The 22,645-nt window shown below is 41.2% G+C and overlaps 1 protein-coding gene across 2 annotated transcripts in view; it reads right to left on the reverse strand.

The window, feature by feature from the left end:
• The window catches only part of ptprga (protein tyrosine phosphatase receptor type Ga), a 538,553-nt gene that overhangs the window by 99,019 nt on the left and 416,889 nt on the right, over window positions 1-22,645 (reverse strand). For both annotated transcript variants that reach the window (XM_039797848.1, XM_039797847.1), the window contains exon 8: window positions 5,542-5,734. In XM_039797848.1, coding sequence (XP_039653782.1) covers window positions 5,542-5,734 — 193 coding nt within the window. The remainder of the gene's footprint in view (window positions 1-5,541; window positions 5,735-22,645) is intronic.

A 22,645-nucleotide genomic window follows, 5' to 3' on the forward strand; every position in this document is an offset into this window, starting at 1 on the left:
TTGTCATTACTTGTAATTCCTCATGGGGGAGACAGAAACTACACACTATGGCTTTAACTTTAAAAATAAGTTAAATAAAGCAGTAAGTAGGAGTAGCCTAAACAGTAAAACATAACAAGTAATGGTAATAAAACAGGGCATTTTATCCTGCTTTTTTGAATGATTTGAATGATTGTCTGCATATTCAAAACATCATGCATGTTTCGGGATGTTTATTTAGGAATACTGTACATCTCAAGAAAAAATCTGTAAGAGAATGAGACCTTGTTAAAGCCAGAAACTCCAAAGTTTAAATCTACATAAATCTTAATCAGTGTAAGCTATCTAATAAGTATATTTCCAATAATTTTTAAAAGGGGGTTATTTAAAATGGTAGTACCAGTTACTTACCAGAAAGCATTGCTGTGCTTATCTGAGATAAAGTGCTTGTGTCTTCATCAGCGTACCTGTGCTATAAAGCTGTTACTACCGTGGTAGGGTGATGAAAAGACCCTCTTATGGCTTTCATCAATGATAAACGGGCCATGACGCACACACACACACACACACACACACACACACACACACACACACACACACACAGGGGAGAGGTCTGGATGGCAGAGAGTGATGGGGACTATAGAGCCCAATCACACAGAACAGAACATGCGTAGAGGGGGTGTCTGACACAGGTACAACCCACATAGGACGTCTCTGTCTCTGTCTGTCTCTCTCTCTCTCTCCCTCTCTTTCTCCCTCTCTCTCATAAGTCTCCGAGAGGCCATTTGGAGGAGGAAAGGACATCTTTGGCCCTGCAGCATGTTGACCACAGTTGATCGATGAGCAGGTCTTAATTGTGGGTCGGTCTGCGGGGCTTTGCAGTCGGATGGATTGGGTGGGAACTCAGTCACAGTACCACAGTATACAGGCCTCTCTGCTGTTAGTCATGCATCATAGGCACTGTAGTAAAGGGGCTGGTGCCAAATCCTGCTTCACACTGTTATTAGTTGTGTACAGTTAGAGGAGTATGGAGATCATGAGCATCCAAAACCCTTTGTTCAAAGCACTTTTGATTTATTTTCATTCTTCAGTACCCGCTGAGGTGCCCTTAAGCAGGACACAAAAAGTCATCCAATGAAGAATAGGGGAAGGAAGTGAGAAAGGGAAGGAGGATAGTCTACATTGCTTCAAACTCTGTTTAACAGTGTTGTGTACCCAGGTATCAACAATTAGCGAGTAACCTGTCTTATAAACAATAGGACTAACGGCCCACACTATGAAAATTAGACCCAGATTGTAGAAAGAAATGATTTAGCCTTTAACAATGAGCTCGGTCCAGGAAAACCTCAGTCAGCAATGATTGCTGCACACATTAACACGACATTTACAGTAAATTACAGATGACATTTGGTTGACATGTCAACTTTCCTTAGTACTAACCTTTTGTTTCAAATTAGGGGGAATGCTGTTCCAGGAGTAAAAGTCTGAATGGAACGGCGTTCCCTTTCAGTTTAAAAAATAGAGTGACATTTATCTCAAGAACAAATCTGTAAGAGAATGAGACCTTGTTAAAGCCAGAAACTCCAAAGTTTAAATCTACATAAATCAGGGTAAGATATCAAATAAGTATATTTCCAACAATTTTTAAAAGGGGGTTATTGCTTGTGTCTTCATCAGCGTACCTGTGCTACAATATAAAATTTCATGTTTATATTGTTGAAATTGAAGCCAGCGTGCCATAGGTCATTTTAAAATGTCCACTATTGATAACTAAAGTTAACGAGCATCACGTAACTGTTTTTTTTTTTTAATCAGTTACGTAGTTTACTAGGCTACAGACTGGATGGAGGTAGGATGGCCTACAATTCGGTGCGGGCTTACAATTTTGCCCTTTTCACATAATTTAATATCAGAATTCCAATACAGGTGGATAGTTGAATAGCCTAAATGGTTGGCATTAACTAGTATTCTCCCTTTTCTGCCACATTTTACGGAATCCATGGGAATGCATGAGTTTTGGTGCAGAGTAACTGTTGCAGGAAAATGTTTTCTGATATGAAACTGAAAATGAATATGTAAATGCTGCTATACTGTAAGTTCATATCCACTGTCCAACGTTCTGCAGTACAACTCATCTGCGTGCTGTGCATCTACAACACTGAGATACTGTGTTATAACAGGCAACCACTCAATGGCATGAGGTAGCACTTAGATGGGCACTTGCATCGCTCACTTGCTACTTGATACATCACTTATATCTTTTTGTGAAACTGTTATTGGTGCACCTCTAGATTTTATGCAGGGACATTATTCGGCTTGTAGACATCTTAATTTCGACCTTCGAGCAGCTAAGCAAAACTGTTCACTGCTTAACTTCAACTTCTGTTGATGCAAATGTTGTCATGGTTGTAGTTTTCAGTTTTAGGTTTTCCTGTATTTGGTTAATTCATTCCCTGTTTTGCTTGTTTCCCTGTCATTTGTTCACCGTTTCCTGTTTTGCGGTATTGTTCTCTCTTTGTCTTTTCATGCTTCAGTTTCCTGTTTTAATTTGTAGTCTCTGTTTCTCCTGTGTCATGTCTTGTTTTACTTCCTGCCTTGTGTGTTTTACCGCCTCTATGATTGTCTGCCCCGCCCTGATGTGTTCCACCTGTCAATCAGCCCTCATGTCACCTTTCCCTTGTTACTATCCACGTTACCTCGTGTATTTAGTCTCTGTGCTTTCTTTGTCTGTTGTCCGATCGTTGTCATTACACGTTTTCCTGTGCTGTTCTGAGTCATTCCCTGCGTCTCTCCCTGAGTAGTTTTGTTCCTTGTGTTTTGGGATTTTCCTTTTGCCACTATGAAGGATGTAGCTATACAAAATACACAACTGTATAGGAATGGCCATAATGTTTAAAGTTTAATCTTTGCTGGTGTACGATGTAAAGCAATTACAGCACAGTGCCATGTCTGTCTTATTTTCTTGAATATTTTAGTTTTTATTTAGTTTCAGTTTAGTAGTAAAAAAGATATTTCATTGCTTATTTTCATATTTCGTTTACTATAATAACACCGGTGCCAAACTGTAAGAAAACTAACATCCTAAGGTAATTTACACTAACCCTAACCCAGACCGAACTATAGAGACAGAGAGATTTGAGTAAGAGCCTTCCTCCACAGCGCTGCGGAGGAAGGTCTGGCTAGTCCGCAAAACATTCCGGGATCGGAGAAAATCGTGCTGTGGTTAATTGGAATTTCTTCGGACAGAGCCATGGTGCTACTGCAAAATAGCCTCAGGAAGGAACTTGTTCTGGTGGAACATGTATGCGTTCAAAAGTAGTTTTAGTCGTGCTACAGAAAACTCAGATTGGACAGATAGTCTAGCTAGCTGTCTGGATTCACCCTGCAGAGATCTGAGGAGCAGTTAACCATAGTCCTCAGAAATCCACCGCAGTTTAGAATGCCAACACAAAGAAAGAGGAAGGTACCGGATATCTGGCCGAAAAGAAGGATATACAGCACAATATCCGGCGACAACAGAGCAATCCTGCAAGTGGAAGGTCGTGGATATAGATTAAACTAATACTGGTCCTCTCATTTGCTTCAGAATACAAGACAAGCATAGTTCCACAAATGTTGGAGTGTGGTTTTAACAACACCCAAACACTGGTCCTCTCTACATGTATCTGTCCGTCATTTCGCCTCACTAAATGTGCCTTTGCTGATGGGAAACAATCAGGGGCAGGAGGAGGCTGTTCAGGCTGAGCTTCAGGAAAATGGAACAAACTATCACGGGGGGGGGGGGGGGAACTAGAAAGAAAATGACTCATGCACATCAGCTGCTGCTGTATAGGTTTTCACTTTACAATGACACCTGTGTGTTGCGTGTTTGTATGTTGTCAGGTTCGGGGGAGTGGTGGGTTTAGAAACCAGCGAAACACTCACACACACTTTCGAGTTGGATCCTTAGCCCACTCAGCTGTGGCTATGGTTTTATAGCTCCATTGTAAATCTTCTCTTTGTTTTTTCCCCAGCCGTCCTTCCTCCTCCTCCTCCTCCTCCTCATCTGGCTCTCCTGCTATATCCGCTGACAGGCAAGAACGATGCACCTCTCTCCTAGTCAGCCATATGGAAGTGTGTATGAGGGAAAAGAGGGGAGGAATCCTGCTAGGACAGTTGACACGGCACAGATGCTGGGCTGGGCCACACGCAAACACTTACAAATACACAGAGAAACACTGCATGCATGCACACACACACACACACACACACACACACACACATACATACTGTACAATGTGTGGTGTTGTTTGAGTGGTAATGAGGCAGGAATGGGTGGACGGCTGGTGGGCCTCCCACTGCCTTATGGTAAGGGAGTTACACCAGCTGCCCGCACCACACACACACACAACACACACACACACACACACACACACACACACACACACACACACACACACACACAAGGCAATCAGCTTCCTCTGGGCATTTGAGCAACACTGAATATCCCTCATTTATTAACATTACGAAATGTCACCATCCAGGAGTAATGTGAGAATGTTGAAGCAGTTTAGAAATAAAAGAGGGGGGAGTTTAATAGATCAGTGGGATGAAAAAGAGGTAGCACTATATGTACTATGAGAGTGTCTTAGTGGATGAAGTTAAACATATTTTCAAGTTAAAATATAATAGGAATAAAATGAACAATTTGCAGTCTTAAAACCAGTAATGCATTTTATGTAATATGCAGTGCAACATATGGAATTTATTGTTTTAGAACTCAAACATCTACATCTCAAATTAATCTATCTTATATTCCTTTCAATTCAGCATTTAAACATGTTCATCATCATGTTGTTCATTACTATCATGACCTAATTTAATGATTCATAGAAAATAACGATTTTAAATGGCTCAAGGCAACAATATTTCTATTTTTTAAGACTTTTACATTGACCAGGCTAAGTATTTCCTCAATCTATGTTAGCTTGTGGCCTTGGTCAACACATTCTCACTCCCATCGCGACAAAATGAGACGCTTTGGCTTCTGACCAAGTTGAGTCAGTCGCGCGAATCAGCCGGCTACGTTGTCATGAGTGGATCTCTCCTCGAGCTCAGGGTAAAGCAAATCCACAACAAAAGCCATTTTTTCACTTCTGAAATGACATACAATGTTCTGCACGTAGCCTAGCTAGGCCTACTGTAGGTTTGGTGTATAAATGTAGAATATTAAAATGCAATTAGGTCGAGAAGACAGTCCGAAACATCGCACGCTTGCCTGGGCTTGCCTATAGATCAATACTGACTCAAGTGACTCGCACAACTCGGATCAGTTTAGTGAGTGACTCAGAATAACCGAAGGAATCGAGTTTGCCAGGCCTACTGACCAAACATCAGTATTTTGCAAGTTGGGAGTGAGAACGGGTTGCCTTAGTGTATAGTCTGAATTGAGTTAAAACTTTAAAAACTTGAGTTACTGTAAAAATTGCCCTATCTTGATTAAAGCGTTGGGTCAAAGAGACTCTGTATAGACACCGAAAAGGTCAAAGTGTACATCTGAAAGTCTCAGCACCACTACTGTACCTTTGGAAGCCTCTGTGCCGTACGGCCCGCTGCTGCTATCAGTCAGATCCGGCAGCCAGGCGTCTTTGACTGCTGACTTGAAGACGTGGCGGTTGTCCAAGCTCTGGATGGGCCTGAAGTTGCTGCGCAGATACTCCACCGACTTGACATGGTCCTGCTGCTCTGTGGTGAAGATGGAGTAGAAAGCCTCCAACTGGTGCCGGCAGGGAGCGCAGACATGGCAGAGACAGGAATGGAGAGAGAAGAGTGGAACATGAGAGGAGTTAGCACCAGGCACACCTCCCATCCTGTGGCCATTTGGAGTTGGTGGTTTTTTGCATCCATCATACAGCAGCAAGAACCACTTTTACTCACTCCCCAATATACACATTGTGAGAATGCAACGCAGACATCTAATTGATATACAAGAGGAGACAAAATACAATTTTAATGAGCCCCATGAGGAAAGTGGGTCACTGCTGCAGCAAAGCAAAGACTTTACATAAAAAACATGGAACTCAAAGGAGAATATTCAGAACACATGACCAATGATCCCAACATATGAAGAGCATATTCAATAATATATCCAAGTGAAGGATATGAATAAATACTAAATACATTGCAGAATATCACTGGGACACATTTATACTGTGGGAACATCATTGTTTTTTTTCAATTTCTGTTTGTTTATGAATTAAACAAATTAAACACAACATGGTATTCAGTGAGCATGCTGGCACGCATATTTTTTTTCCAGATTTTAGTTTTTATGCTAAGCTATAGGGGTGTCCCCAACTAAGAATTTTCACAGTCGAATCAGAATTGTAAAGTCTTGCCTATCGTTGACTGATCGTCGATTCACATGGGTGGGGGTTGGGGGGCGACCGTCGGTCACGGATCATGGAAAGTGAAACTTAAATCTGTCATGGGGCGGTTGGATTTATCTACCCACTTTGAAAAGATTTTTTAAAAGCTTCAAAGATTCTCGACAGTATGTGGTCGAGCGAGCAAGAGAGTGACTGAAGAGAGCGAGTCTTCATAACAAAGCAGTGAATGAGAGAAATATAATGTTGTTTTCGCTGATTCATCACTAGAAATGCAGCTGTAGCGAGCATCTCACTATCACTAACGTTATCCACATTCATATTCGGATGCAACAAATGATATATCCAGCTACAAAAAAGCCTGAAAGTCGGCAGTTAGAACGGAAGTACAGAGACTTTTTGCTATGAAAATGATACACCGTCTCATCTCGTCTTATTGGTGTAAACTGGCAGCTTTCAGAACGTTGTAGGCCAGGGTGCTGCAAGTTTCCACTCATCTCATCCAGAACCTTTAGTCTGAGCTGGACTTTACGGTGCTGCGAGGATTCTACTGTGAGACTGGCAGTTGAATCAGGCTCTTTCCATCGAAGCATTGAATATTCAATTACATTATTTTGGGTCACCCCTGCTAAGCTAAGCTACATTTTCTGCTATTCCTTTAAAAGAAATGCATCTGTCAAGTCCAAAATGTGACATAATGTGTATCCGCTCGTAAAAGAAGATAAAACAAACTTAAAGAGAGCTTAAAACAAGGTTCATCAGGATGTCCAAAGCCATGGCCTATGCCATGACCAGAATCCAGAAACTATATAATATATAATATAGTCTGTCACTGCAGGGAGTTCAGTACAAGCATAATGAAGTGGCCTATGGATATAACAAAGATACAGTCAGTGTTTTTTTTTTGCATAAATCAACCACAGACACACTCCAAACGGCACTACAGATAGTGTTGGAGTTGGCCAAGTCCTTGAAATAGTCAGTGTTTTGATAAACACATTGAAATAAAGAATTGTTGTCACAAGTAATGTCACATTATTTGCAGAGACTGCATGTGAAAGAGCCAATGCCCCAAAAATCTTGGGCCATCAGCATTCTAGATCCAGTAAATCTAGTTGCCAAACTCATGCCAGACGCGTGATGAATGGTGAGTCAGAAATATTCAAAGTACACTGGTCTGATTCTGGTGGCCAATTGTGGCCAAAAGATGCGGTCACAAAGAGGCAGTCATATTGAACTGGTCATGACACACAATAAAATACAAAAATTTAACAATCTAATAAGATGGATATTTGCATATTCAGATCAGTCAGACAATTTGAATAAGCAGCTTTCAAAACAAGTCAGATTTCCAGGCTTTAAACCAGACAATTAAACCACCGGAGAGATGAGAAGTCACATTCCTGATCCAGACCTGAGGGAGAAATGGCCCTGAGAGTTTTTCGATCCAAAAGGTCTCCCACCAGAGGAGATGTTTGAATCTGTTGAGTGCCAATCCTCCCTCAACCTGTTACTTCAAAAACATGAACTTTCAGTGAGTGTGGGTCCTTGTGGCCTGCATCTTTGAAGTGCTGTCCCAGTGGATAATTGCGGTTTTGGAGTTCTGAATGACTATTCATGTACTGCCAGTCTGTCTTTCAGGCTGTGTTTTTTTTGCATAAAGCAACCACAGACACACTCCAAACGGCACTACAGATAGTGTTGGAGTTGGCAAAGTCCTTGAAATAGTCAGTGTTTTGATAAACACATTGAAATAAAGAATTGTTGTCACAAGTAATGTCACATTATTTGCAGAGACTGCATCTGAAAGAGCCCATGCCCCAAAAAGCTTGGCCTATCAGCATTCTAGATCCAGTAAATCTAGTTGCCAAACTCATGCCAGATGCGTGATGGATGGTGAGTGAGAAATAGTCAAAGTACACTGGTCTGATTCTGGTGGCCAACTGTGGCCCAAAGCTACTTCAAGTGCTGCTAAAAGGGGCTGATTATCTGACACAACTGGCCCAACCCCGAAACCTGGCCAAATCTAGCAAAGATGTATGAGCCAAAGCCATTTTACATTAAATTACACCCGGCAGGATTTGGCTGAATACTTGGTTTGGTTTGGGAAACTAGAAAGTCTTGAAAGGCTGGACGTGGATCCAAGTAGAAGAAATTTGTATACTGTAGTTGCTGTGATTGGTGAAACGGTTCCCAAACTTGTTGGGATATGAATTCAGCTGCCATGTTATCAAGCTGTGAACATTTTGTACTGCTTTGGGTTAATGTTGAAGTTGGCCTCTTCCTGCATGTTGCCATTTGTCAGATGCGTGCTGGGTTGCAAGACGTGCGACCAGACATGGATTTGCACTGTGTGACTGAAGTGTCATCTTTCTGTCTGTGTTGGCAGATGGATACTCTGTACAATGTGTTTGGAAGCAATGCACGCAGACAAACAGCTTGTGTGCAAGGGAGTGTTGGAAAGAGGAGGGGGTGTTGAGAGGCAGATTTAGTTTACAAAGGTAAATATCTCGATGATGGGGATGTCTGAGGACAGCAAATTCTTCCTGTGACTGTCTTTGTGCTTTGTGCTGTATGACAATCATGCTCTGAAATAAAAAAATAAAAAAACAGAAACTAAACCACAGCAAAATAAGGGGTGAATGAATTTTGAAGGGATTGTCCTTGACTGATTATTGTGAGTTAGACTGAAGAAGTGACTCTCCTCCAACCTCCATTCTTATCAAGAACAAAAATTTGGATTAAAAAGACACTTTTAATCCATTAATCACTGCTCTTGTAGTGGAAGCCTGTTAGGGGTGTCACGATTCTCCAAATCCACAGTCTGATTTGTCTTTCGATTTTAAGTTCACGATTTGATTAAATTTTCAATTTAAACATTTTCTTTTCGGCGGTGGTGCCAATGCCACAATAGGAGCCACCAGATGGCAGAAGGGTTCTTTACAACAGTTTGAGTTTCTCATAATTAATGCAATTTAATGCACCATTAGTTTAACGGGATGCACATGAATGCAACATGGAGTCCCGTCGGCGCCCACATGCCTTGCCTTTGTTGTTTGTTTCCATAACTCACTCATGGAAAAGGCAAATTTTTGCCAAACTGGTGACTTCAGGGAAGTAGGAGAATTTAACAGTTCTGTTGTTTCTCTGTCAGTAGCCATAGTGTCTAGAAAAGAGCAGCTGCAGACTACCGTTAAGATAACGTTAACCCTGTGTCTTTAGCTGTATGCTACCTGCCCATAAGCTACCATATGTCTGTTGTTTTTTTATTCAGATGTCTGCAAGTAGGCGGAGAGAAAAAATACTGCGGGGGAATCTTCGTTTCTGCTTTTGCTTTTGATTTTGAGTTGAAATCCAAAGCTCATTTTGGATTTGGGTGAGGCTATTTGCACCCCTGGTACAATTAGCAGTGTATGCTATTTGCACCCCTGGTACAATTAGCAGTATGCTATTTGTACCCTGGTGCAATTAGAAGTGTATGCTATTTGCACCCCTGGTACAATTAGAAGTGTATGCTATTTGCACCCCTGGTACAATTAGCAGTGTATGCTATCTGCACCCCTGGTACAATTAGCAGTATGCTTGTACCCTGGTGCAATTAGAAGTGTATGCTATTTGCACCCCTGGTACAATTGGAAGTGTATGCTATTTGCACCCCTGGTACAAATATCAATGTATGCTATTTGCACCCCTGTGCATTTACAGTACCTTGGCATATATTTACACACAGTTATCCATACTACTCATGTATTACACCTTTTTGGAATATTATCACCCTGACATTCTTACCCTAACCATAACCATCCCACCCCTCTTGCCTAAACCTAACCAACCCAACCAGAGCAGGCATATTCATGAGTCTTCCCCTACCACCCTGCAAAAAAAAAAAAAATCCAATCCAAATTTAAAAAAATAAGATCACCACACAAGGGAATTGAACTCCAAACTCCCATACTAGAGGAAAGAACACTAACTACTCACCTAGCAGTTCTTTCAGGAAGTTGAACAACTTTTTACCACTTGCTTTCTTCAAGCCTTGGTTGCTAGGTAACCATACTGTATACAAAAAAATAGGTACTAACTAACAAACTAACGGTTGTATGCTTTCACTGAAGACAGAAAGCGCAACTGTAGTATACATTTTCCGCTAGAAATTCAATTGTTATAAACTTTAGAGACAAAACTTCCCTAATATGCCAGTTTCTGCGGTCATGGAAGATGAACGTCCGCCATGATTTCGGTGCACGCGAGCAACGTTTTTTTGTTGTTACGTCACAGGGTGTAAATAGCTCAGCTGTGTGGCCGAGGCTATTCGTACCGGGGGTGCAAATAGACACTCCGTTTGGATTTTCAATGTAAAATCGCAATTGTGTCTCACATAATTCAAACACCGATTGGAATCCTCTGAGGACTATAACTATACATACTAAATGTTATGGCAATGTGGACAGCAGGTGTTGAGATATCTTACTTTGGTACAAAGTGTGATAGGTAAGCCTCCCCATTCTCAGGCCCCACCTTTTGCAAAGGAAAAATAACAGCAGATGAGGAAGTCAGCCAATGTTTATTTATTTATTTATTTTTTTATCACGAGCAGAATGTGATTGCAGCAAATACAAATCCCAAACCCCCCAAGCTGCTGCAAAACAAATGTAAAACGCCTATAAAACATCAGCCTGCCAGCTTTGGTGACCAGCTTTAGGGGTGACTTTCTGAGATGATGAAAGTCAAATCTGAGCGTCAAAGCAAAGGATTAATAAGAAAAAGCCAGAGTCTGATTACACTCTTTACCGAGCCGTAGTAAGCCCTCAGGGTTTAGGCTGGACAAAAAAACTAAGGATGGAGGTAACACTGTACGCCTGCAAGAATAAACACAAATCCATGTACAGCTCTTTAGCCCACTGCTTTGTGTTAGGTTTGCAGGGCTTTTTTAAGGTGTAGCTGTGTTGTGAACTGCTGATTTATCTTTTGGTTTAGCCCATTTTCCCTTATTCAGGTAGAAGGTTCCATTTCACATCATGTCTTTGTGAGGCTTTGGAAACGGGCAGGGATTTGTTGTATGATTAAAGTGTGTGTGTGTGTGTGTGTGTGTGTGTGTGTGGGGGGGGGGGGTTGAATGTATGAATTTGTTATTAGAAAACTAAGGAAAGTACTACTACCTAAACAACAACTCTGACAATATTCCTATCCTCCAGGCCATTACATCAGTAGTCACTAACACAAGGTTAGGGTAAAGGCCGTTTCATGCTTCTGCGTCGAATCGACGGCATAACCCCACAGACCCCTCTGCATCTACGCTGACGTGCACCTCTCGAAAAATGTAACTGCACGTCGCTCGGCCGTGGCTTGGTAGAGTTGCATTTTCCCTGACTCATATCCTGGTTCTCCTTCTCCATAAACAACATGAAATCAAGGAGAGGGTTAACCTTTCCTGCTACAGATTTCCCACCTTGGTCAGAAAACACAGGGGAGACACTTTGTTTCTCTCACTATGACTCTAGAGTTGCTACTCGCTCCGAAAGCTAATCACCGTCACTCTCTCACTTCTTCCTTGCTCTAACACACTCCCCACACACACAAACGCCACTTATGTAGGCTACGGCGAAAGCTCTGCGTGGAGCCTCCGCAGAACCATAAAACGGCCTTAAGAGTTAAGGCCGTTTTATACTAATAAGAGAAGCGTCAATTAAAAGCCTCAGCAGACAAAAACATATGTGTTCATTTATACAAATGATTGCCTTTCAGTTGTATTGCCTCAGTGTCTTTCACCATCTTTTGTTCGGACTATTCTTAAAGGTGCCCTGCCATACATATTTTTACTTGCATTTTTTTAAATATGTTAGGTCCATATGTGTTTATGTTATGTTGTGAATGTGAAAATGAACTGCTACCTCCTCTGTCAGCTCTAGCCACTGAAAAGAAATAAGCAGAGAGAAATCAGGCCAATTACAAAAGCTGGTCAGTCTGACATCATGTTGTCTGAGCTCATTACTATTCATGAGTTTGCCCAGTTGGGCTGGGTAAAGGATTCTGACAGCCAGGCTCTTATTGGCTAGCTGTTAGCCAATCAGATTCAAACAGCTTAGCTTGTTGAATATTAATGAGAACTGGCAGAAATCGAGCTGAGTCTTCCTGTAGGCTTTCTATACCATGCTAGAATGGCTTGAAACAAGGTAACCAAGGCATTTTTTTCCACAAAAGATGTAACAGAGTCCATGGTAGAACTTCAGACATTACCACAAAGTAATGAAATACATGTGGCAGGGCACCTTTAAGGTCTCTTGTATGAGTCTTAAACACATTTCATTCATTAAATATTCTTAAAGCTGCAATACAAGATTATATTGATGAAAGCAGTGAGACGGAAATGAGCAAGACACTAAAATGGTCTGTGGAGCTGCAACACCTTTCACCTGACACAGTCATATAAATATAGTAATTAGTGGAGCTTTATGGTTGGAGGAAGACTGTACCCTACTGGACTGTAAGGGACTGCAAGTAATTCCAGTGGAATGTCTTAAAAAGTTTGCTAAACTAAAGTGCTCTAAACTCCTCAAAGTGTGAAATCATCAGGGCCTCTAAATGTATGTGTCTTTGAGTGTGTTTGAAAGTCGGAAAAATGTAAGTCCCCATAAGGGAAACCCTTTTAAATAAATTCTGAAGTTATTCTGAAGGAGTCTGTGTGATTTTTAGCATTGGTCCATAAAACATGTTTTTCAATCAGTGTGTGTGTGCGTGTGCATGAGTGCGTGTGTGTGTGGGTGGGTGCATATGTGTGTGTGTGTGTGTGTTTGTGTGAGATTAAGAGCACATTTTCTGAGAATGCAGCTGTATGGCTTTACTGTGCGTACTGAACCGTGTTTGCCGACTTACACTGTGGACATCATTTGTGTGTGTGTGTGTGTGTGTGTGTGTGTGTGTGTGTGTGTGTGTGTGTGTGTGTGTGTGTGTGTGTGTGTGTGTGTGTGTGTGTGTCTCTGAATGGTTACTATTAATGGCTTGCCTCCAATCTATGTTTCTCCTCACACAGTAGAATGCAGTAGTACACGAGACTGAGAGCTTTCAGCTCTTCCTCCACATCTGGATCAAATGCAGACAGTACTGATATACACAGCACAGCGCAGCCTCACTCCAGGCTATGTTGAAACTCCGACCTTCTCATCAGCCTCCAATCTGAGTTGAAATCACTATACCATCAGAGCATCAAGCCTCGGTCACAGCAGAAATGAGCAGAACGAGATTCCTTGGACAGTATCGGCAGCTTGTAATCGTTGCTACGCGGAACAACATAATCTGTCCGAGAAACCGACTAAACTTTTAACGACAAAAAATAAGACTTCTTCTCAAGCCAGAAAATAGTACCAGTTTTTGCTTTTTTTTAATTTTTTTTTTTAGATAAACCAAATATCCAACAGCCTTACATATATTATGTTGATGTCCCTGCGCCTTGGGGCAGACAGATTTGAAAGATTTATGAATCAGTGTGAGGGCAGGAGGGATCCGAATCACTGCAGCACCAAGTGGAAGTAGTCCATATGTAATATTGCTTCAAATCTTCCAAGCATTTGGGTAAGCCCTACTACTGTATGAGCCTCGCAAAGATAAAAAAACAAAAAAAAATGTTCCTTCACATCTGCATCTGTCAATATGCTGTGTTCGTCCCCATAGAAACAGGCTGCAGTTGTACAGGAATGAGTCCTGGAAGTGGACCAGTCCAGAGTATTTTACTGCGTATAAACACGGGCTAAGGACATTTATCATTTCATTTTGTGAAAAGCTTAAACTGCATGGCTGGGTCTCATGGTTGATTTAAGTTCACTTTAAATTCAGTATATATACAGTACAGGCCAAAGGTTTGGACACACCTTCTCATTCAATGAGTTTCCTTTATTTTCATGACTATTTACATTGTAGATTCTCACTGAAGGCATCAAAACTATGAATGAACACATGTGGAATTATGTACTTCACAAAAAAGTGTGAAATAACTGAAAACATGTCTTATATTCTAGTTTCTTCAGAGTAGCCACCGTTTGCTCTGATTACTACTTTGCACACTCTTTGCATTCTCTTGATGAGCTTCAAGAGGTAGTCACCTGAAATGGTTTTCCAACAGTCTTGAAGGAGTTCCCAGAGATGCTTAGCACTTGTTGGCCCTTTTGCCTTCACTCTGCGGTCCAGCTCACCCCAAACCATCTTGATTGGGTTCAGGTTCGGTGACTGTGGAGGCCAGGTCATCTGGCGCAGCACTCCATCACTCTCCTTCTTGGTCAAATAGCCCTTACACAGCCTGGAGGTGTGTTTGGGGTAATTGTAAAAATAAATGATGGTCCAACTAAACGCAAATCGGATGGGATGGCATGTCGCTGCAGGATGCTGTGGTAGCCAGGCTGGTTCAGTATGCCTTCAATTTTGAATAAATCCCCAACAGTGTCACCAGCAAAGCACCCCCACACCATCACACCTCCTCCTCCATGCTTCACGGTGGGAACCAGGCATGTAGAATCCATCCGTTCACCTTTTCTGCGTCGCACAAAGACACAGCGGTTGGAACCAAAGATCTCGAATTTGGACTCATCAGACCAAAGCACAGATTTCCACTGGTCTAATGTCTATTCCTTGTGTTTCTTGGCCCAAACAAATCTCCTCTGCTTGTTGCCTCTCCTTAGCAGTGGTTTTCTAGCAGCTCTTTGACCATGAAGGCCTGATTCGCGCAGTCTCTTCTTAACAGTTGTTCTAGAGATGTGTCTGCTGCTAAAACTCTGTGTGGCATTCATCTGGTCTCTAATCTGAGCTGCTGTTAACTTGCGATTTCTGAGGCTGGTGACTCGGATGAACTTATCCTCAGCAGCAGAGGTGACTCTTGGTCTTCCTTTCCTGGGACGGTCCTCATGTGAGCCAGTTTCGTTGTAGCGCTTGATGGTTTTTGCGACTGCACTTGGGGACACATTCAAAGTTTTCGCAATTTTCCGGACTGACTGACCTTCATTTGTTAAAGTAATGATGGCCACTCATTGCTCTTTACTTAGCTGATTGGTTCTTGCCATAATATGAATTCTAACAGTTGTCCAATAGGGCTGTCGGCTGTGTATCAACCTGACTTCTGCACAACACAACTGATGGTCCCAACCCCATTAATAAGGGAAAAGATTCCACTAATTAACCCTGACAAGGCACACCTGTGAAGTGAAAACCATTTCAGGTGACTACCTCATGAAGCTCATTGAGAGAACACCAAGGGTTTGCAGCACTATCAAAAAAGCAAAGGGTGGCTACTTTGAGGAATCTAAAATATAAGACATTATTTCACACTTTTTTGTTAAGTACATAATTCCATATGTGTTCATTCATAGTTTTGATGCCTTCAGTGAGAATCTACAATGTAAATAGTCATGAAAATAAAGGAAACACATTGAATGAGAAGGTGTGTCCAAACTTTTGGCCTGTACTGTATATATATATATATATATATATATATATATATATATATATATATATATATATATATATATATATATATTTTTTTTCTCCCTTTTATATTATAGAATATGCAAGCTAAAGCCTTGCTGGCCATATGTCAGCATTTGAATAGTGTGATCTTTCTAATACTAATGGCTCATGGCCAAAGAGCCACCTTTTAATGTTCACATTTTTCAAAAATAAATGACAAAAATAGAGAGGTGATCGGTGGATTTGTGTGCATTAGGTTAATGATATCCAGTGTTTCTCAGCATTGCAGTGAACTAATCAACGTGTAATAAAATAAAGACTGAAACATAATCATTATGATCCTCCTGAAGCAACACTTAGGTGTATCTTAGATGTTTCGAAAACTTGTTTTTCTAGCACATTCAGCACAGGTTTAATCTAGATGTGTACATGTATGTATGCATACATGCAAATCAACAAATCAGTGCCACCCGAGAAGGCATTTTACAGCCAAACAGTGCAAAATCTTCTGAAAGACCTCAAGGAGAAAAAGAAACCCATATGGCTGCATCGGAGCTGCTTTCTGGAAATGTTGGCACGTTTGCACACAATGCCAGATGGGAAATTATAAGAAATTCCCACATGTCCCACTTGGAATTGCAACTAGGAGGCTGCTCTCAACAGTACTTCCCATTTGGCAGCTCATATTTAGGGTGAATGTGATGTAAGACTGGCTTGGCATAAGCCATCTTAGGTTGGTAACATCTGAGACACAGTTTTCTTCTCCCTCTCTCTCTCTCTCTCTCTCTCTCTCTCTCTCTCACGCACACACACGCACGCACGCACGCACGCACGCACACACACACACACACACACACACACAGATACACACACTTTAATCAGAGTGGCAAGTCCAGTGCTGTTTGCGAGGAAGGCATTTTGGGTGAGTTGTTGTTGTGTAAGAGCCTGAGCATTGATCCACTCTAAAAGCAGGCCCAAAGCAACGGCTGTCACTCCCGCTGACCTACTTCAACTATCATCCAAAACAAAAGACAGAAAGAAAAGGGAGAGAAATAAAAATACGAAGAGGTAGAGGGAGACAATAACTAGAGTCACCATCTGTGTTAATTTTCTTTCCAACCTCCTCCTTTTATCTTTCGCCGTAATGTTTTCTCTGGAGAGTCGCACAGCAAAAAAAAAAAAAAAGAGGGGAAACAAAAGGACTTCAAAAGAGGCTGTAAAACATGTTGAGAAAGAATGGTCAGGAATGCTCAGTCAGAGAGCAGGAAGGAAGAACAATACCCCCCATCGCTCGCTTCCTTGTTGACCCCTTTTTTTGATTAATTTCCATGTTTTATATGCTGTCGGTCTTCGTATCATTTCCTATGCGTTGACTTTGAGTTCTTGATTTTTATGAGAGTTGAGTAAAGTACACTGACAAAAATTGCCAAATGATATCAAAGTTGGAATATTCACAAATATCAAATGGGATCACATGGAATTACTGTACTGATCACGGCTGTGATTTGGAGAATCACAGCCATAAATCATTCCTCTGAAAGAAGAGGTGTAGTGCCATACACCATTTCCTTCATGTCATCTATGGTGTTTTCTGCGGACAATAGACTGTTGTGCCCTGAGTGCAGCCTTAAGGGCAGGGCCTCCACCCAGGCAACAGGTGCCCCGCCCTAAAACAGAGACTGTTGTTTCAAGGCAACACATTCTCATGAACAGGTGTGTATGATATCATCCAAAAATGTATGCACAACGATTCGTAGGATATCCTACAAAATTATAGGGATAGAGTGATTAATGGCCCTGGCCGATTATCGGTCCTCTTTTTGGCAGTTTGCAGATTATCTGCTTTTTATTTGCCTGATATCCGATAAAGTTAATGAATTAAAAAGTGCGCTACTTTTGGCTCGGCTGCAGCTCTGTGTCTGTCCCTCTACTTCGGCTTCACTCACCACTGAGTCTGACTTAATGTCCCGCCCACAGCACTATCTGACTATCTTTTAATGGATATTATGTATTACATTTTCTGATTTATAAAATTTAAATTTATAGTTTTTTACTAAAGGTCCAATGTGTGGGAATTTCTCCCATCTAGCGTTGAGATCATATATCACAATCAACTCTCTCGCACCGCGCAGTTCAGAGTACGTATTACAGCTACGGTAGCCTTCACGCTTCAAAAAGCCGGTCTCTTGCTCTTTTCAATCTCCTTTTTCTTTTTCTGGGCGAAGGAGAAGACTCCTGTTCCTGAAATTTGGATTTTAAATACGTGTCGTCCTCCATGTTTCCTTCTTCAAACTTGCCGGGGGCCGGGAAGCTACGATACCCATTAGCAGCATTAGCAGCACCTGTGTGTTTATCATGTGACAGCGAAAACGCGAAAGGCGGAGCAGTATGTCCTGTATGTCCCTTACCGGCTAACGTATTTCAATATGAATATGGAGCGTCTACCCCAGTTCATGCGAATGCAAATATAAAATTTCAAGTCAAAAGGAATACTTGGAATTGATGGTGGAGGTACATATGAAAAAGGACAAGTTTGTGAACGGGAAACACAGATTTTGATAATGAACAGTTACAAACGTTACACGCTGGACCTTTAAAGCATTAGGGTTAGGGTTATAAGTTTTGTGTTGGAGTTTGTAACAATCCGAATTATTAATGTAGACTTACAGATTTTCATTTTTACTGTAAATGCATATTGGTTCCAAATATCAGTTATCAGTTTCATTAACTACTAATAATCGCCATCGGTATCGGCCTTGAAAAAACAGTATCGGCTGATCCCTACAAAATTATCCTACGACATGATGGCAACCGCCGACAGTTAAGTTAAGCCCCCCCCCAAATGATTAGTAAATACAGTATTAGAAAAAAGATGGTGGTCTGGGTAAAGTAGTTCTCCCAGGACGCAAACACCCGTTTCCTGGGTGAAAGTATTGGCTTTCCACTTAACTTCTTCACAAACTCCTCTCTCCGGCTTGAAAGCCTTTTTACACATCTAAAAAGGCTATTTCCACGAGAAACTTTCTGTATGGATGGGTATAGAAACTACTGAAGTACTTTGCAGTTGCATCATGCTCTCTTCATCTTTGTATGCCTTTCTTTTTATTTTCTTTGTAATTCACCACTGGCTGACCCAGAAAACCTGACTTTTCCACCTGTGGTCACATGATGGGCATCGGCAGAGCATCGCACAACAAATCTGAACTATGTACTAATTCAGTCTCTGCCTCCTTTGAAGGACCTGACCCGCAAATGTGGGTCCATTAGAGCAGAGATTTTCAACACGGGGTCCGCAACCCCTGGGTGGGTCCTTAGAGTCACTGCAGGTCATTATTGTTTAATACTTTTTTGAACTTTTTGAACGTTTTTTTCTCCCACGAAATTAATATATGTCTGACAATATACACAAACATGAATCCAACATATTTGTAAAAACAACCTACACTAACATTACAAATGTTTGATAGTTAAATATATAAACATATAAAAAATAACAAACAGGTATTTGTAAAGGCTTAAGGCCGCCCTACACGTTACAGTAGGCCCAGTTTAATATACAGTATGTACAGTAGTAAGGGGTCCCAGCTCGTCTCTCTTTTAGGTTAGGGGTCTTTGGCCTAAAAAACATTGAACCCCTGAATCCCCAATGAGACAGTCTATTCATGCAGACTGCTTTCAGGGTGCTTAAAATCAAGTCAAAACTTTCAAAGTTTGCTGGCAGGAATTTGTCGTCGAATGGTCAAAATGTCTCGGAAAGGATCTGAGGAAAAATGTCTGAATAGAGTTGGTGGATAAGATGAAAACAACAAGGATTGTATACTTTGCAGAGCAGCCTGGTTCCAGACCAATTTGGTCAGTTATTCTAATAGGGTAAGTCCGGTGTTGGGCTTCTTCTGGGTTAAGAAACTATTCTGATTAAGAATGAGGACATATTCCTACAGCGCTTGCTAGCCACATAGCTCCTGTGCATCCATGAAAAATACCAATATAAAAATGGCGACAAAAATAATGACAGGCATGGATGAGATCGATGTAGCAGACAACAACTCTTAAATTGATCTTTTTCTTCAATTAATTAGGTGAAGTTAACTGCTCGTAGGAGCTACCACCACGGCTTCTGTGTAGACTGAAACTCCAATGGCCTCAGTCCAACTTGGTCTAATCAGTCTCACAAAATCACAAGAGAAACTTTTTGTCATCAATCCATTTCTACAATAGCTTAATCATGTCTGATGTGTTCTAACTTTAAGGTGGAGCAGCTTCATTCTCATTTGGCTCGCTCCACTGCTGCCCTAAGCAAACTCATTTGGTCTTATTAGGGGGACAAGTCTGCCAAGTGTTCTTCAGACTGGGTAAGGAAGACGAGAGCTTAAGACTTTTTCCACATTTTCTCATTTACAAACACTAGGGCTGCTGTTCTTTTTAAAATGACAACTCGTATCTCACTTTAACGGCATTTTCGGTGAAAAGTTGCATTTTAAAATGACATATACGTTAAAAAAAACATTTCAGCATTAAAAATGCTGTGATCATATTCATATCATCAGTTATTCAGATGCATGAAAATATCTATCCACATTCATTCTGACTAAAAGAAAACATGTTATTTGCAATCAGATCCTGAATCAAATGTTCACCGCAGAGTTCATGTATCACACTAGCCTAGAAATCTAGACGCACCCTAGCGGCAGCAAATTTATTTTGCAGCCGGGGGGGTCTAGGCACTCTCTGTTGGCTTGCGAGCTGGAAAAACCAAACTCTGGTCAGGCCAATCACATTGTGTATAGAGTCGGTGGGCGGGCTTATGGCTTCTGCTGCTGGAAACAGCGGTCTTCTGGAAGACTTGAAGATAAGCTTTTCTTTGAGAAAAGAACAAACGGCACTGAAATCATTCTTAAAAAAGGAAGCTGTGTTCGGAATTTTGCTGACCGGATACGGCAAAAGTTTAAAGTTTAATCTATCAACTAGCTTCGCTACCTTCTTCGTTGCTCTGCCTGGTTGTAGCGCTATCCTATTGCGTGCAGAGGGATTTGAAAGACAACCGTTTATCCCGCCCCTCAGATTGAGCCCTGTCAATGATGAGTTCCCAGACCCAACATCTGGATGTGGGTCTAGCTTGTCAGGCTAGTATCACACAGGAAGTTTGGGACTTTCTATTTTTACAACTAAATCATTATTGGCAAGAGAATAACAAATGTTGCACACTGTAATTTGAGTGTGAAGAGAAAGAACAAAATGCCACTGGGTTTGGTGAACAAACTTCAGTTGTGTGACCGCTCTCTCTGACACTAACACTAAATATTTTTTATTTTGTATGTCTACATTTGTTTATGTCCTTTTGGTTGTGTGTGTGTTTTTTTTTTTATATGAACCATTACATGTTTCTGCCACACCCTCACAAGCATTTTTGTATTTCTTCAATGTAATGTTTTTTATGTTCTGTGAAACAAATTAACTAAAGTAAACTAAACTCTCTCCAGCAGAGTTGCAGTGTACATGCTGAGAAAAATGTTCGATAGGAAAGTTCAATAGGGAGATCTCTTCTCTCATATTTTTTCCTTTAATCCTCTTTTTGCTCCAATCTTTAAAGTCTACTTTAAAGTTGCTCTAGCAACAGTAACTAAATAGTGCAGGGATAAGTTAAGGATCAGTAACAAACAACATATTTTGTAATTTTGTTTGGGGGATTTGTTGGCTTTTTCATAACCCAGCAGCTCCAACACCTGCTGGTTTACTAATGGAGTCTAATCTCCGGTCCTTGCCTTCTCAGTTAATACTTTTAAACATTTCCAACTTATGTCTGCTAATACAACTATCTATGAAAACCAAAGGATCCAAGTTCCAGCGCACACCAGGATACTAGGATTTTACTAACAGATGACATTAAAAACACAAAGGAGCTACTGTTAGTACATAGTTCAACACTATGTTGTTCAGGATTACTGTGTTATTGTTATATTTCAATCACCGTGGGTGTAATGCCTTTGTTTCTTTTGTGATTTTTCTTTTTGCTGTGGCGAGCCACTCACTGTGTCTTGTTCTATAACACAAAAAGCCTCATCTACAATCCCTTCGGTTATCTCGTCGGACAGCCAGGTCACTTTGGCCATTTGGTGTCCTATTGAATTTTTTTCTTCCCTCAGGGCTCAGTCACACCAGCATTACAATAGTGGAGTTCTGGACCGGAAAATCTTAAATTCACTGCAATCAGTCAATTCCCTTTTGGAGCTAGCTAAGTCAGTTTGTGTAGTGCTTTTATGTTAAGTTCAACTTTGCAGGCTGTTCTCATGAACCATTAAGGCCGGCTACACACTGGATGCGTGGCGTGAGCGTGTCAGCTGTGTCGGGGTTCCGTTTTGATTTCGGCTCCCATGTTAACAGGTTAGAGCTTGCACACTGCCTGCGTGACACATACGTCTCATGCATGCTAGAAATAGGACCGACGCCTATTTTTCACGCGACACGCAAGCGTGTTGGAAGTGTTTCCATTCAAAATAAAATAGGAAAAGTATACTACTGCTTCAGTGCAGTTTATCAATGGGAAACATACATAGAAGCAGCAGCAGCGTCAGACATGTTTCTGTTGTGCAATGACAAAGAAAACACGACACAGCTCCCACGCAACTGACACGCAACAGAAATTTAAAACATAGCTACGAAAGGTAAAGCCCTGTAATTTGTATCTATTACACATATTTATTAATGTCAGCACCACATTGACTGCCACTATATAAGACTGTGTATAAGATCTGTGTAGGGAGGAGATCGCTGTGGAAGGGTGTGTCCTAAAACACAGGGCATTCAAGGTGGGGGAGCGGAGTTCATGTCCCGGAAGAAGTTAAGGGGAATAG

This window comes from Perca fluviatilis, chromosome 4, assembly GCF_010015445.1.
Source record: "Perca fluviatilis chromosome 4, GENO_Pfluv_1.0, whole genome shotgun sequence".
NCBI classification, from domain to species: Eukaryota; Metazoa; Chordata; class Actinopteri; order Perciformes; family Percidae; genus Perca; species Perca fluviatilis.